Source organism: Vespula vulgaris, chromosome 2 (assembly GCF_905475345.1).
Source record: "Vespula vulgaris chromosome 2, iyVesVulg1.1, whole genome shotgun sequence".
Lineage (NCBI taxonomy): Eukaryota > Metazoa > Arthropoda > Insecta > Hymenoptera > Vespidae > Vespula > Vespula vulgaris.
This window is the reverse complement of record NC_066587.1, coordinates 14,680,180-14,692,772: the sequence shown is the minus strand read 5'-3', so window position 1 is coordinate 14,692,772 and position 12,593 is coordinate 14,680,180. Positions and strand designations below refer to the sequence as shown.

The window sequence follows — 12,593 nt, the reverse complement described above, 5'->3', positions numbered from 1 at the left end:
GTATACAATTAAATTAATTATGTATAATATGTTGATAACATAACTTACACGATACTGATTAATATGTTTAATAGTAACAAAATTCATATATGTACATATACTTACATATGTGTTATTGATAAAAAAGATTTTAAGTTGTCGTACACGATATTTTTTGATTTAACATTCGAATCGTGCAAGTATTTATATATTTAAATAATAAAAAAAAGGAACAAAAGTCTATTGAAATATTGTACAAGTATTCGTATGAACTAACTATGACTCGCTGAAAGATATAATTTTGGTTGAAAAGCTATGAAAGTAAGAACGAATATTAGGCTCCATCGGGATGCATAGGAAATTAATGAATTCTCCCTTCGAGTTTCGTTCTAATTTGCAAAGGAAATGAAACTTTTGTGAAATTGGCGTTTCCATGGTATAACAAATGGTATCGCTATCTAGCAGTAAAGAGTTGGAATTAATAGTCTGCCGACAAGCGGATTTGGTATGTAGATACCACGGTACTAAAGGATCCTATTGAGTTTTCAAAACGCTTTTTATCACGTTTTACTCTTTAACCTCTTTCCGTATTTTCGCATGTTACCGATTAATTCGCCATTTTCATTATACGAAACGATAATAATGTTTGTGACTTCCCATAGATATGATCGAAAAAAAGGAAAGAAGAGAAGAGAGAAGAAAGAGAAAGAAAATGTAATTTAAAAATAAATTTAATGATTTAATAATTACAGATTGAGGAAAAAATTTAAGAAAAACGAACTTATAAAAGTTTCACATTCGCGTGAATAGATTTCGAAGATTAATAATAATAAACTTTTTTCAACGAATAAATATATTTTTTTTTATTATTTCATTTTAATGTATTATTTATATAATATTTAAAAATGCTCTTGTTACCGAGCACAGATATTTCCAGAGTCCATGGAATTGCAGGCAATGGTCAACTAAAGAAGAAAAATAAAAGATTAATATAAAAACAAAAGAACGTATCTATATGATTGATTTTTTATCCTCGAAATGAAGAATAAACGTACAATACTTAAGATAATTCTGATCGGGAAATTCGTAGACGAAGTTTCGCCTTATAAATGATATTTGAAAATCTGATAATTGATTTCATCTAAACTTCGTGTACCAGCTGCTGTTTTCTGAAATTTATTCGACAATCCATAGATGGCCGTACATCCCGAAAATATATTATTATCCTTCATAATTTTCAAACCACTAACGAATTGTAATACGTTATTGTTTTTCTTTATTATTTTCTATAAAATGAAAAGAAGAAGAAAATAAATTACATACATATTATTCATAATCTAATCAATTGATCACAGATATAATATTTATCCAATGATAATAAAACTTTTACCGTATTTTTTTTGGTGAATTTTGTTCTTATATCCCACATTCTTAAATCATTACTTTCTAGAGGAACAAAAAATATATCATGACCATTAATAGCCAATGCTACTTTGTGAAAGTCAATGTCACCTTTATCTTGGTAGATATCAACTTTTCCATTAATACTTTGTTCCAATGAATTTACTGATATATGATACATATTATAAGAAGCCAATGCACTACAGTATAATTTACTGTTATCTGAAAAATGAAAAAAAGAAAAATAAAAACTAATATGATTAGCGATAAGTTGAAGAACAAAGAAGATCATATTTTACTTTTTTTATTGCCTTCGTATAATGCCAGACCAACGAGACCATCGGATAGATAAAAACTATCACCATTTAATTTGAAATATGGTTTATCAGCCGCGAAATCTGGCGAATCGATTCTTTGAAAATTATCGCCACCTCTCCATATTACTAATCCATAACCCTCTATATCCGCCATGTATACCTGTTTGATTAAATTAAACGATCATAATCGTTTTAATCGATCTCCAAAAAGGAAAAATTAATGAAAAAGATAATAATCTCACCGTTATATGCTCGCATTGTTCTCCTAAAGTCTTTACCAAAGGAGTTACTAATAGTCCGTTGCCATTGCTATTAAAAGCATATTTGTTTGGAATCTCTTTTTGTACCACCACTGTATCAGTTTTCAGATCGAACGCTAAAATCTTAGGTGGACACTTTTGTTCTTCTCCAATCTTTCCATTATCCAAAACCCATAATCTATTACAATCATCCAACTAGAATAACAAGAGGATTTTAAAAGAAAAAATAAAGAAATTTGCGTTCGTTGTTTGATACTCACGTCTACTCTATAAACACTGATGATATTGTTATTACAATCTTGTATATTAGTTGCCCATTTCCAATTTGGATATGGCCGAATTAAGGGACCTCCACCATTTTGTTTTTTTGTGTTAAGCGTTCCTAAACTGGCAGGTACTCCCTCCGAACGTGGTATGGTAATAAATATTTTGTCACCTACACAATAAATCGTTATTTGATCATTTCGAATAGAATTTTTTCTTTTCTTAATATTTTCAAATTATTACTTGTAATCATTGTGTCGATAGGTACTGAAGCATTCTTTTGATATTGTCCTTTCTGGATATATTCGTCCCGTTCCTTCTCAGTAACAAAATCAAAATCTATATATTTCCAACTGTACAATACTTTTTGTGAGGACATATGTATCCAAAGGAATGGTAACAACAATTGAAACGACAGCTTCATGTCTGTATGAAGAATGAGAAGTTCTATAGCCAAAAAGAATTAATATCGTCGCGACTCGGAAAATTTCGACAATAAATCGTATGAACGTTCGCACGAATGTTTATATACATTCGCAGCTATTTCTATTGTAATCGTTTAAAACTGTTTCTAAGTAAACAACGATTTCATGACTAATTTTATGAACTTGCATATATTCAACTATTTAGATTACTATTTCTTGCTTCGTCATAGTCTTTCAAATACTTCACTTTATCTATTTTTATATACTATATATCACTTTTATATATCAGCAGTTAATAATGAAATGTAATAAATATTATACATGTACATTATTATTTTGAAAGTTTATTGTCCGCTTATATTTTCGTTTTTTAATTTAAAGCAACAGCATTTTTTGTTGAAATTACTAATATATTATTTATTCGTATTAATTTACATTTACACAGAATTAGATTATAAAATTTTAAGAATGTTGAATAATTTATGAAGTTTTCGTAGAAAAACGTTTGTGAACATAAATATATTAGATATTTACTATTATACAATGGAAAAACAATTACTATGTGCATTTGATATTGATAAATGTGCTCCTTATGTTATTTTTTACGTCCTTGTTATATTAATATATGTAAATATGCGTTATGATAATTGAAGAAAAAATTATTGTTTGGTCTAAATTATTTTGTTTTTCATTTATGATAATATCGCATTGTTGTCATATGCAAGTACTCATATAAATTTATATGTATAATTTTATATAACTGAAGATTTTATCTTAATTTAAAATTTATCATATAATAGGCATTATTTTTAAAAATGATTCACTAAAAATTTAGATCATTTATTACTTTTCATTTGTTATCAACAATTTTAAAATGGCGTCTGATTTTAGCTCGATTCTCATGTCGATAGTAATGCCGGAAAAAAGAGATATTTCCTTTCAACTAGATTATCTTTAGTTTCCCTAGTTTCCAATTCGATGGTTTACGCTGTAGCGTACTTATTCGGAATAGTGAGAAAAGAAAAAGAAAAAAAAAACTATGATTGGTCGATTCACCGTAAGGCATTGCTTAGCAAATGAATTGTAAATCTACACTTAAGATTTTTGGCGGCAGTATTGGTGGTACTTTGTTGCAAAGGTTATGCTACATATTGTGGAAAAGCGTGAGAAAATGCTATTGCATCCAACGCTACAGCCAGAAATAGTCGACATTTATGGTAAGATTTTTACGTGAGGAAATACGAATTTTAAAGAAGTGAATACAAGTTTTTATTCAAAATGTTATCTACCGTCGTTTCTAATGGAGATAATAGTGAAAAGGAAAATCATCCAGAAGTTGAAAATCTTGATGGGCATAGATTGTCATTGAAAAGAAGTATTTACAAGGAAAATAATATTAATGAAACAAGTTCACATATAGAAAAGAATCACGAAAATAATATTAAAGATATTGAAAACAATTGTGTGCCGCTCTCTATCAACAATGCATTATATGATGCAGGTAACGATAGGAAAAAGCTACGCAGTGGAAAATATGTCAGTGATAAAAATATGCTCAGTCCAAATAGGACTAAAAAGAATATTAATAAAAGTGAAAAATTAAAAACCTACTTGAAGAGGTTTACCAAGCAAACAAATTCAGAAGAACCTATAATAAATAACGGACAAAAATCTTTTGAATCTTTCGAGATTAAAAATAAATCAATTCCTGAACCTATCGTTAAGGTAGAAAGTATAGAGTCCAATGAAACTATAAATGATGAATCTGATAATATTTCTAAAAAACCTAAGCATGAAGATAATAACCATAATATAAGTGAAATGAAACCACAAATTAAAAAAAGTATAGATATACCGCAGAAATGTGAATACTGTCGTCAAAAATTAATTCCGGAAGAAATAAAGTTGTACCAAGGTCATCCTAATGGGGCTGTAGAAGAATTTATCGCTTTGACAGATCCAAGATTATCTTTATTTACGGGAGAAGAGGCCATGATACACGAAAGTGATGAAAGGCCACAAAACAAATTAACATATTTTAGGTAATAAAAATTTTATTAAGTAAAATAATTGGTACAATACTAAATCAATATGTATATATATAATAATTTTTCAGTGTGTATGACAAAAATGGTCACTTGTGTCCTTTTGATACTGGTTTGATTGAAAAAAATGTAGTATTATATTTCTCTGGATACATGAAAGCTATATATGAAGAAAATGCATGTCCCGAAGGAGGAGTTCCTACGAAAGATATGGGACCAATAAATGAATGGTGGGTGTCTGGATTTGATGGAGGAGAATTAGCTCTTATAGGCTTTAGCACACCATTCGCAGAATATATTTTAATGGAACCTTCTGAAGCATATGCACCTTTTATGGATAGTATAAGACAAAAGATCTATATGAGCAAAATTATTATAGAATTTTTATTAGATGAAATCAATCCAACTTACGAGGACTTATTAAACAAACTTCAGGTGTGTTTGTCATCTAAATATTTTAATGGTATTATAAAAATTAAATGATAAACTAATTTTATACTTATATTTTAGACCATAGTACCACCAAAAGGTTTACCTAAGTTTACGGAAGATGCTTTACTTCGACACGCACAGTTTATCTGTGATCAAGTTATTTCTTTTGATGCCTCAGCCAGACCAGAAGATCCATTATTAATTACAAATGCATGTATGAGAGCATTAGTATCTTTGGCTGGTATAACTGTTGGTAAAAAAGCTGCAATGCGCAGAGTACAACAGAAGCATCAAAAAGAGAAAAAGCCTAGTTGGACTAAAGCAACAACAACAAAATTGGTTAACAATACGTTCGAAACATTTTTCACTGATCAATTAGCAAAGGATGATGAAAAAGACGTGGCTGTATGTATATAATGGAAAAGTGTTCTTCTTTTCTTTTTCTTTTTTTTTTTTTAATAGGAAATCTTTTATACATAATCGTTATGCACAGGGTCCTAGGAGACATAGATGTGGAGTATGTGAAGCTTGCCAACAATCTGATTGTGGAACTTGCATCGCGTGTAAGGATATGACGAAGTTTGGTGGAACTGGTAGAAGTAAACAAGCATGTGTTAGGAGAAGATGTCCAAATATGGCCATTCAAGTAATTATATTAATAATAATACCAAAAGATTAATACGAAGTCTCTTAAAATACTATTTAAATCAATTCATTGTAGGAAGCAGATGATTCTGATCTTGAAGATGACGAATTAACTGATGCTCTTATAGAAAATACAAAAATTACTCAAAAAATGATTCTTAAAGCATTCAAACATGTTGATAAAAAAATAGAGTGGATAGGACCACCTGTCGCAGAGGATGGTAGAAGAACATTTTATGAGGCAGTAAAATTAATAGATGAAGAAATTCGGGCAAATGATTGTGTCCTTATTGAATCGAGCGATCCAACTGTTCCATTACAAATTGCCAAAGTTATATATATGTGGCAAGATAAGAACGGTGGTAAACTATGTCATGCAAATTGGTTTCGCAGAGGTAGTGACACAGTTCTTGGTGAAACATCTGATCCCTTAGAATTATTTGCACTAGATGAATGTGATAATATACCATTCACCTCCATCAAATGCAAAGCCACTGTTATCTATAAACAGAAGCCAATGGATTGGTCTGAATTAGGTAATTATTTTATTTTTCATCATTGAAACAATTCAATAAACATAAATTAATGTCAAATGTCATTCAGGTAATTCGGATCGAGCATTAGAAAATGAAGTCAAAGATGAAATTGGGAAAACATTCTTCTATCAAAAACGATATACTTCCGAAACTGCCCGATTTGAAGATCCTGCTCTAGATGCTATTTGTCCGCGGAAGGATATTAGTCATCGGTTTTGTCCTGCATGTATACGTTTTACTGACTTGCAATGTTATTATACACCCAAGGTATGAAAAACGTTATTTGAAAGGAAAGAAAATATTTATTTTCAGTTACTAATTATTTTGTCTTTCAAGGTTTTCGAATTTATAGAGGAAAGAAATAGCAAAGAAGTGATCTATGGTGTAGTTAAATATAAAGGTGAAGAATTTAGAGTTGGGAGTGCAGTATTTTTATCACCAAGTGCTATAAAATTTAAATATACAGCCACAAGTCATACTATATCAAAGCCAAAAAAAGGTAAAGTAGATGAGGATATGTATCCGGAGTATTATCGAAAATCATCGGAACACGTAAAGGGTTCGAATTATGATACGCCTGAACCTTTCCATATCGGATATATAAATACGATATATGTTACTACTACTAATAAATTAGTTGCTTCTTCTGATATTTGGATTAAAGTAAACAAATTGTATAGACCAGAGAATACACACAAAGGCCTTAATTTGATGCATCAAGCTGATTTAAACATGTTGTATTGGAGCGATGAAGGTAAATTTATATGAATGTTATTTCATATAGAAAATATTTTATGGTTTATACGTATATATATGTGTTTGTGTGTGTATATACATTTCGTTTAATTCTTTTCAGTGTGTAATGTGAGATTCTCTGAAGTAACTGGAAAATGCTATTTGATTTACTCAGAAAATTTAGATAGGTCGTTACAAGAATGGTCTGCAGAAGGCCCATATCGATTTTATTTTACACAAACTTACAATGCTTCAGAAAAAACGTTTGATGAGCCGTCATATCCGGCTAGTAATATTGGTAAAATCGGTAAAGGCAAGGGTAAAGGAAAGGGTAAAAGATCAGAGAATACTGAAACAAAGAAGTTTATTGACAAACCTATTACTTACAACAAAGTAGATAAACCATTAAGAACTTTAGATCTCTTTGCTGGTTGTGGTGGTAAATATAGATGGAAATTATTTTACGTTTTAAGAAATTAAAGTTATCGTGCATTTATTTGGTATTACGTATTTTTAGGTTTATCCGAAGGATTACATCAAGCTGGTATAGCTGAAAATAAGTGGGCCGTGGAAAAAGAAGATGCCGCAGCATGCGCATATAAACTTAATAATCCTAAAGCAATTGTATTTTCCGAAGACTGTAACATATTGCTTCGAAGAGTTATGAACGTTAGTATGCTTGAAATAATATCAAGAAATTAAGAGAAAAATATAAGAAATATAAATAATTGATAGAATAAATAAAAATATATCATTTTAGGGTGACATTTGTGACGATAATGCACAACAATTACCTCAAAAAGGTGAAGTGGAACTTTTATGTGGTGGACCACCTTGTCAGGGATTCAGTGGCATGAATCGATTCAATTCGCGTCAATATTCTTTGTTCAAAAATTCCTTAGTAGTATCCTGTTTATCTTGGTGCGATTACTATAGACCGAAATTTTTTATAATGGAAAATGTTCGAAATTTTGTTTCATTTAAAAGAAGTATGGTGCTTAAACTTACTTTGAGATGTCTCGTTCGAATGGGCTACCAATGTACATTTGGTATCCTTCAAGCTGGAAATTATGGTATTCCACAAACGAGAAGAAGGTTAGTAAAATATCAATTCTTAAACAATTAATTTTATTCGAGAACGTGTGAAAATATTTCTGTATTTTATATTAATCTCATAGATTGATCATTTTGGCGGCTGCTCCAGGAGAAATGCTTCCAAAATATCCAGAACCAACACATGTATTTAGCAAACGTGCATGTCGTTTGAGTGTTATTGTTGATAACAAGAAAGTAAGCATAATATTTCATAAAACATACAATGTATCGCAAATATCGGATCTTTAACAATTATCGTTCGTATTTTGTAGTATTCTTCGAACTGTGATTGGACAGAATCGGCACCTTACAGAACAATTAGTGTTCGAGATGCTATGTCTGATTTACCTAATATTAGAAATGGGTGGAATCAAGAGGAAATGTCTTACAGCGATGAACCGATTTCATACTTCCAAAGAAAAGTAAATTAAGTTATAAACAAATCTTGATAGTAAAATAATGAGCTTGTTATTATATTTGTTATAACTCTATTTTCAGATTAGGAACGTACAAGATTCAATACTAAGGGATCACATATGTAAAGACATGGCACCACTCGTAGAAGCAAGAATAGCACATATCCCTACTGCAAGTGGTTCCGATTGGCGCGATTTGCCTAATATCATAGTTCGTCTAAGTGATGGCACGTACTCTAAAAAATTGTATGTAATTCTTATACAATTTTCCTCTTATTCACTAATTCCTTGCATTTTCTTTTTTTATACTTTGTTAATATACCTACATATTTATTTGATTTTTTTAAAGAGAATATACTCATCATGATAAGAAAGCAGGCAAAAGTTCAACTGGTGCATATCGTGGTGTATGCAGTTGTTGTTCTGGCAAAATGTGTGATCCAATAGACAGACAATATAATACTTTAATTCCATGGTGTTTACCACATACTGCAAATCGTCATAATCACTGGGCAGGATTATATGGACGATTAGAATGGGATGGATTTTTTGGTACGACCATTACGAATCCAGAACCCATGGGGAAACAGGTGAATATTGATAATATTATATATTAAACTTAAAGAATTTCCATTCGAACAGTAACATGATGTTTATTAATCAAATTTATAGGGTCGCGTTTTACATCCAGAACAAACTCGAGTAGTAAGTGTAAAGGAATGTGCAAGGTCTCAAGGATTCCCTGATTCATTCCGTTTTTATGGCAATATATTAGATAAACATCGACAAGTTGGCAATGCCGTCCCACCACCATTAGGTACAGCAATAGGTCAGGAAATAAGAAAATGTTTAAAGAACGAGGATATAATAATTCAATCGTTAATAAGAGAGGATATAGAAGATAAGGAGATCAAATATGAACCTACGTTGGATTAATCCTTGTAAACTTATTATAATGTATTTATGAAATGTTGAAAAAACTGACAAATATGCACAAACTTAGTTACAAAAATATGTCTGAGTTGGTGATGGGTATTAATGAAACGTGTTCAGTAAGAGTATTCATTCGATTATTATTATGAGGTATAATATGTCTTATTTTATATTAAGGAAGAAAAATGTTCAAAAATCTGACATACTGTATTACATTATATGTTACGATTACTTAAATGTTACTTAAAATGTTTCGAAGATCATACACTTTGCTATATGTTATGTGTTTTTAATTATACTTATTAAGATTATTATTATTATTATTATTATTATATACCTATATAGAATAGATTGAGATGAACATTTTTTACAATTGTTACGAATACAAATAGTTCAGAAGAAAAAATAAATATAAACGTTAAAGAAAATAACATTATATAAATAATATTTATTGAGTAGTGGTTTTTCATGACATAATGGAAATATCATTGAAGCTTATATTTTATGTATATTGCACTCAACTATTTGAATACATATTGCATTGGAGATGATATGTGAGCTAAGGACCAAATAAATAAAAAAATAAACATCCTACGATTTGTTAGATATAAAAATCAAATGAGTAAATACTTTTTCAGTTTTATAATCTTTTCATTACTGCTTATCTAACCTTAAAATAAAATGGTCCATCCTCTAAAAAGATTATAAAAACACATGTTTGTTAAAATGAACAGTATTAACGATAATTATATAAAAAAGTATATATATGTGTATATGTGTATGTATACATATATAATATATATATATATATATATATATATGTATATGTATATAGTTTTTTTTCAAGAAATACGACAAAACATATACATCATGATTAAACTAAGAGATATTATAACTAAAATACTATATTTCTCGTGATTATTCTGATTAAAATAAAAAATGTAAAAAAATAAATAACACAAAATAATTATTAAAAAGAGAAGTTTTTTTAATTTTCATAAGTACATTCCCCTATGCTGTTCCGAGCGTCGAAGCTCGATAGATGCGCCATCTATCATTAGTTGCACTATGCACAAATACACATACACACACATATATATAATGTCAATAAAACATAAATTTAAGTAACTAAAATAATACATATTATCAGTTTTATTTTTTTATATTACTTTCATCTCTTTCTCTCTCTCTCTCTCTCTCTTCTTAATTGCATTACTATTAATATCATATAATTAATTATAAATTTTGATCGTGTGAAATATAAATTTGTAACAAACAATAATATTAAAGTGAAGGAATATTTTGAGAATAATAAAATCAGGGGAATAATAATAAAAATAGAATATCGATTGAAGTTTTAATATCATTTATCAAAAAATCAAGTTACAGAAATTATAACTGTCATATATATTAATTATCAAAAGAACCAATGTTATCGAAAAATAATTATATTATTATATATAATAAAAATTAAGTTTTAGTCATGTTGAACAAAACTCTCTATATGAAAAGTGATAACAGCGGGGGTATAGCTCAGTGGTAGAGCATTCGACTGCAGATCGAGAGGTCCCCGGTTCAAACCCGGGTGCCCCCTTAGAAATTTTTTTTTTATAAATTTAACATAAATATTATGTTTTAATGTCGTTGTATTAAAGTAACTTTATTATATTATTTTTATCGTTAATTTTCTTTTTTTTATTAATAATCTTGATAGACCGGATCAATAATGCAAATATATATATGTATCTTATATCTATATATACACACACACACACACACACATATATATATATATATAAGATCTACTATAATTAGTTTCTTCTATTAATAATATTCTTACTTCAGTTTAATATAAAGAGAAACGAGTACATACAGGATTATTTATTAAATTTATTAATTAATCTAGAATAAATCAGGATTCAAGAAATATTTAAAGAGAACGAAGAGAACGAAAGAGAATTAAGTTAGAAGCATTGTAAGCGAGATCGATGTAAGGTATTGATATGAACTTTCAACGTGCAGAGATGTAGAGATGATTGGTTAATCCAAAAGATCACCGACCGCACAAGATAAACGGAGCAAGTGCGAACCGCATACTTTGACAGGAAGCGTTAAATCCGTAAGCCGTACTAAATATTCACCGAATCCATGGAATGCCCGCAGTGCTCGGAACGATCGCGCCAATTGGCCGATGGCCAAGTAAAATGTATGTCCATCGTATTCTTCCATACGGCCTGCTTGCTCCAACTATGTAGTAGATATATGTGCATTCATTCTTATCATCTCTTTTTCTATGAATTTAAGGTGAATTGAAGAAAAAAAAGAACACAAATATTTTTCCATAATAAAAACTTTTACGTTTAAACAATTTTTATAAGAGTTCCATTAAATTATTATCCGATAGAAAGAGTTAACGATAATCACGATGAAATTCCATTACTATATTGCGTTCGAATCAGTTAATTTGATGCTGATTGTAAGAGATCTCTTACGTGTTTCAATAAATGGAATCATCTAGCTCTTTGTGCTAGTACTCGTTTGCCAGACAGTTTCTCTCTAGCAAGATCATCGTTAAGTCAGATGACAGATGTGCCAACGATAATCCGCCATTACCGTTAGCAATGATCGCTTCTGATCCCTGAAACCGTCCTGTCGATTCACCAGGCTTAGGGATTGCCTACATAGCTCATTGACAATCATGTTATTCATGATACCGATTCACATACTCTTCTCAAGAGTGAAAGGACATAAAGAAAGATGCTTCAAAATTGCCTGCCATCTAATCGTCCATTCGTTCGATAGTCAGATCAAACGAATATCCATTCGAGAAGAGAAAGAACAAGATAAAATATTTTAAACTATTAACACAGAGTTAAGATAATATAAAAATATTTTGATTATCTGCGCTCGAAAAACTAGTACACTCGTTGAATCAATAAAAAATAATTCTTCCCTTAGGGGTTTACACGCTTTTCCTATGGGGGTTCATTGATTTCACCTTACAACCATTGGTAGAAAGTATTAAATATTTATGGACGTTCGAGCATTTGTAAACCATAATTTATTATTACGTCGATCGATCTTTCTGCTCGTTCGATAAAATTTAACTA

The 12,593-nt window shown here is 29.8% G+C and overlaps 2 protein-coding genes and 1 non-coding gene across 3 annotated transcripts; 2 read left to right on the top strand and 1 right to left on the bottom strand.

Annotated features, from left to right (window-relative positions):
- Positions 1–718: 718 nt before the first annotated feature.
- On the bottom strand, positions 719–2,740 carry LOC127061374 (major royal jelly protein 2-like). Its single transcript, XM_050988167.1, has 7 exons — positions 2,465–2,740; positions 2,218–2,393; positions 1,940–2,152; positions 1,680–1,857; positions 1,370–1,602; positions 1,035–1,265; positions 719–944 (listed from the first exon to the last, which is right to left on the bottom strand). The coding sequence occupies exons 1-6, from the start codon at positions 2,643–2,645 to the stop codon at positions 1,083–1,085; spliced, it is 1,164 nt and encodes a 387-aa protein (XP_050844124.1). The 5' UTR covers positions 2,646–2,740; the 3' UTR covers positions 719–944; positions 1,035–1,082.
- Positions 2,741–3,626: 886 nt separating this feature from the next.
- Positions 3,627–10,174, top strand: LOC127072403 (DNA (cytosine-5)-methyltransferase PliMCI-like). Its single transcript, XM_051012829.1, has 15 exons — positions 3,627–4,688; positions 4,763–5,126; positions 5,202–5,528; positions 5,617–5,769; positions 5,845–6,304; positions 6,372–6,571; positions 6,641–7,058; positions 7,161–7,478; positions 7,557–7,708; positions 7,800–8,134; positions 8,218–8,329; positions 8,407–8,556; positions 8,633–8,796; positions 8,900–9,140; positions 9,223–10,174. Exons 1-15 carry the CDS (start codon positions 3,925–3,927, stop codon positions 9,484–9,486), a joined length of 4,422 nt encoding a protein of 1,473 aa, XP_050868786.1. The 5' UTR covers positions 3,627–3,924; the 3' UTR covers positions 9,487–10,174.
- Positions 10,175–11,005: 831 nt separating this feature from the next.
- Positions 11,006–11,077, top strand: Trnac-gca (transfer RNA cysteine (anticodon GCA)). The gene has a single exon. It is a non-coding gene; the product is annotated as a tRNA-Cys (tRNA).
- Positions 11,078–12,593: the final 1,516 nt, after the last annotated feature.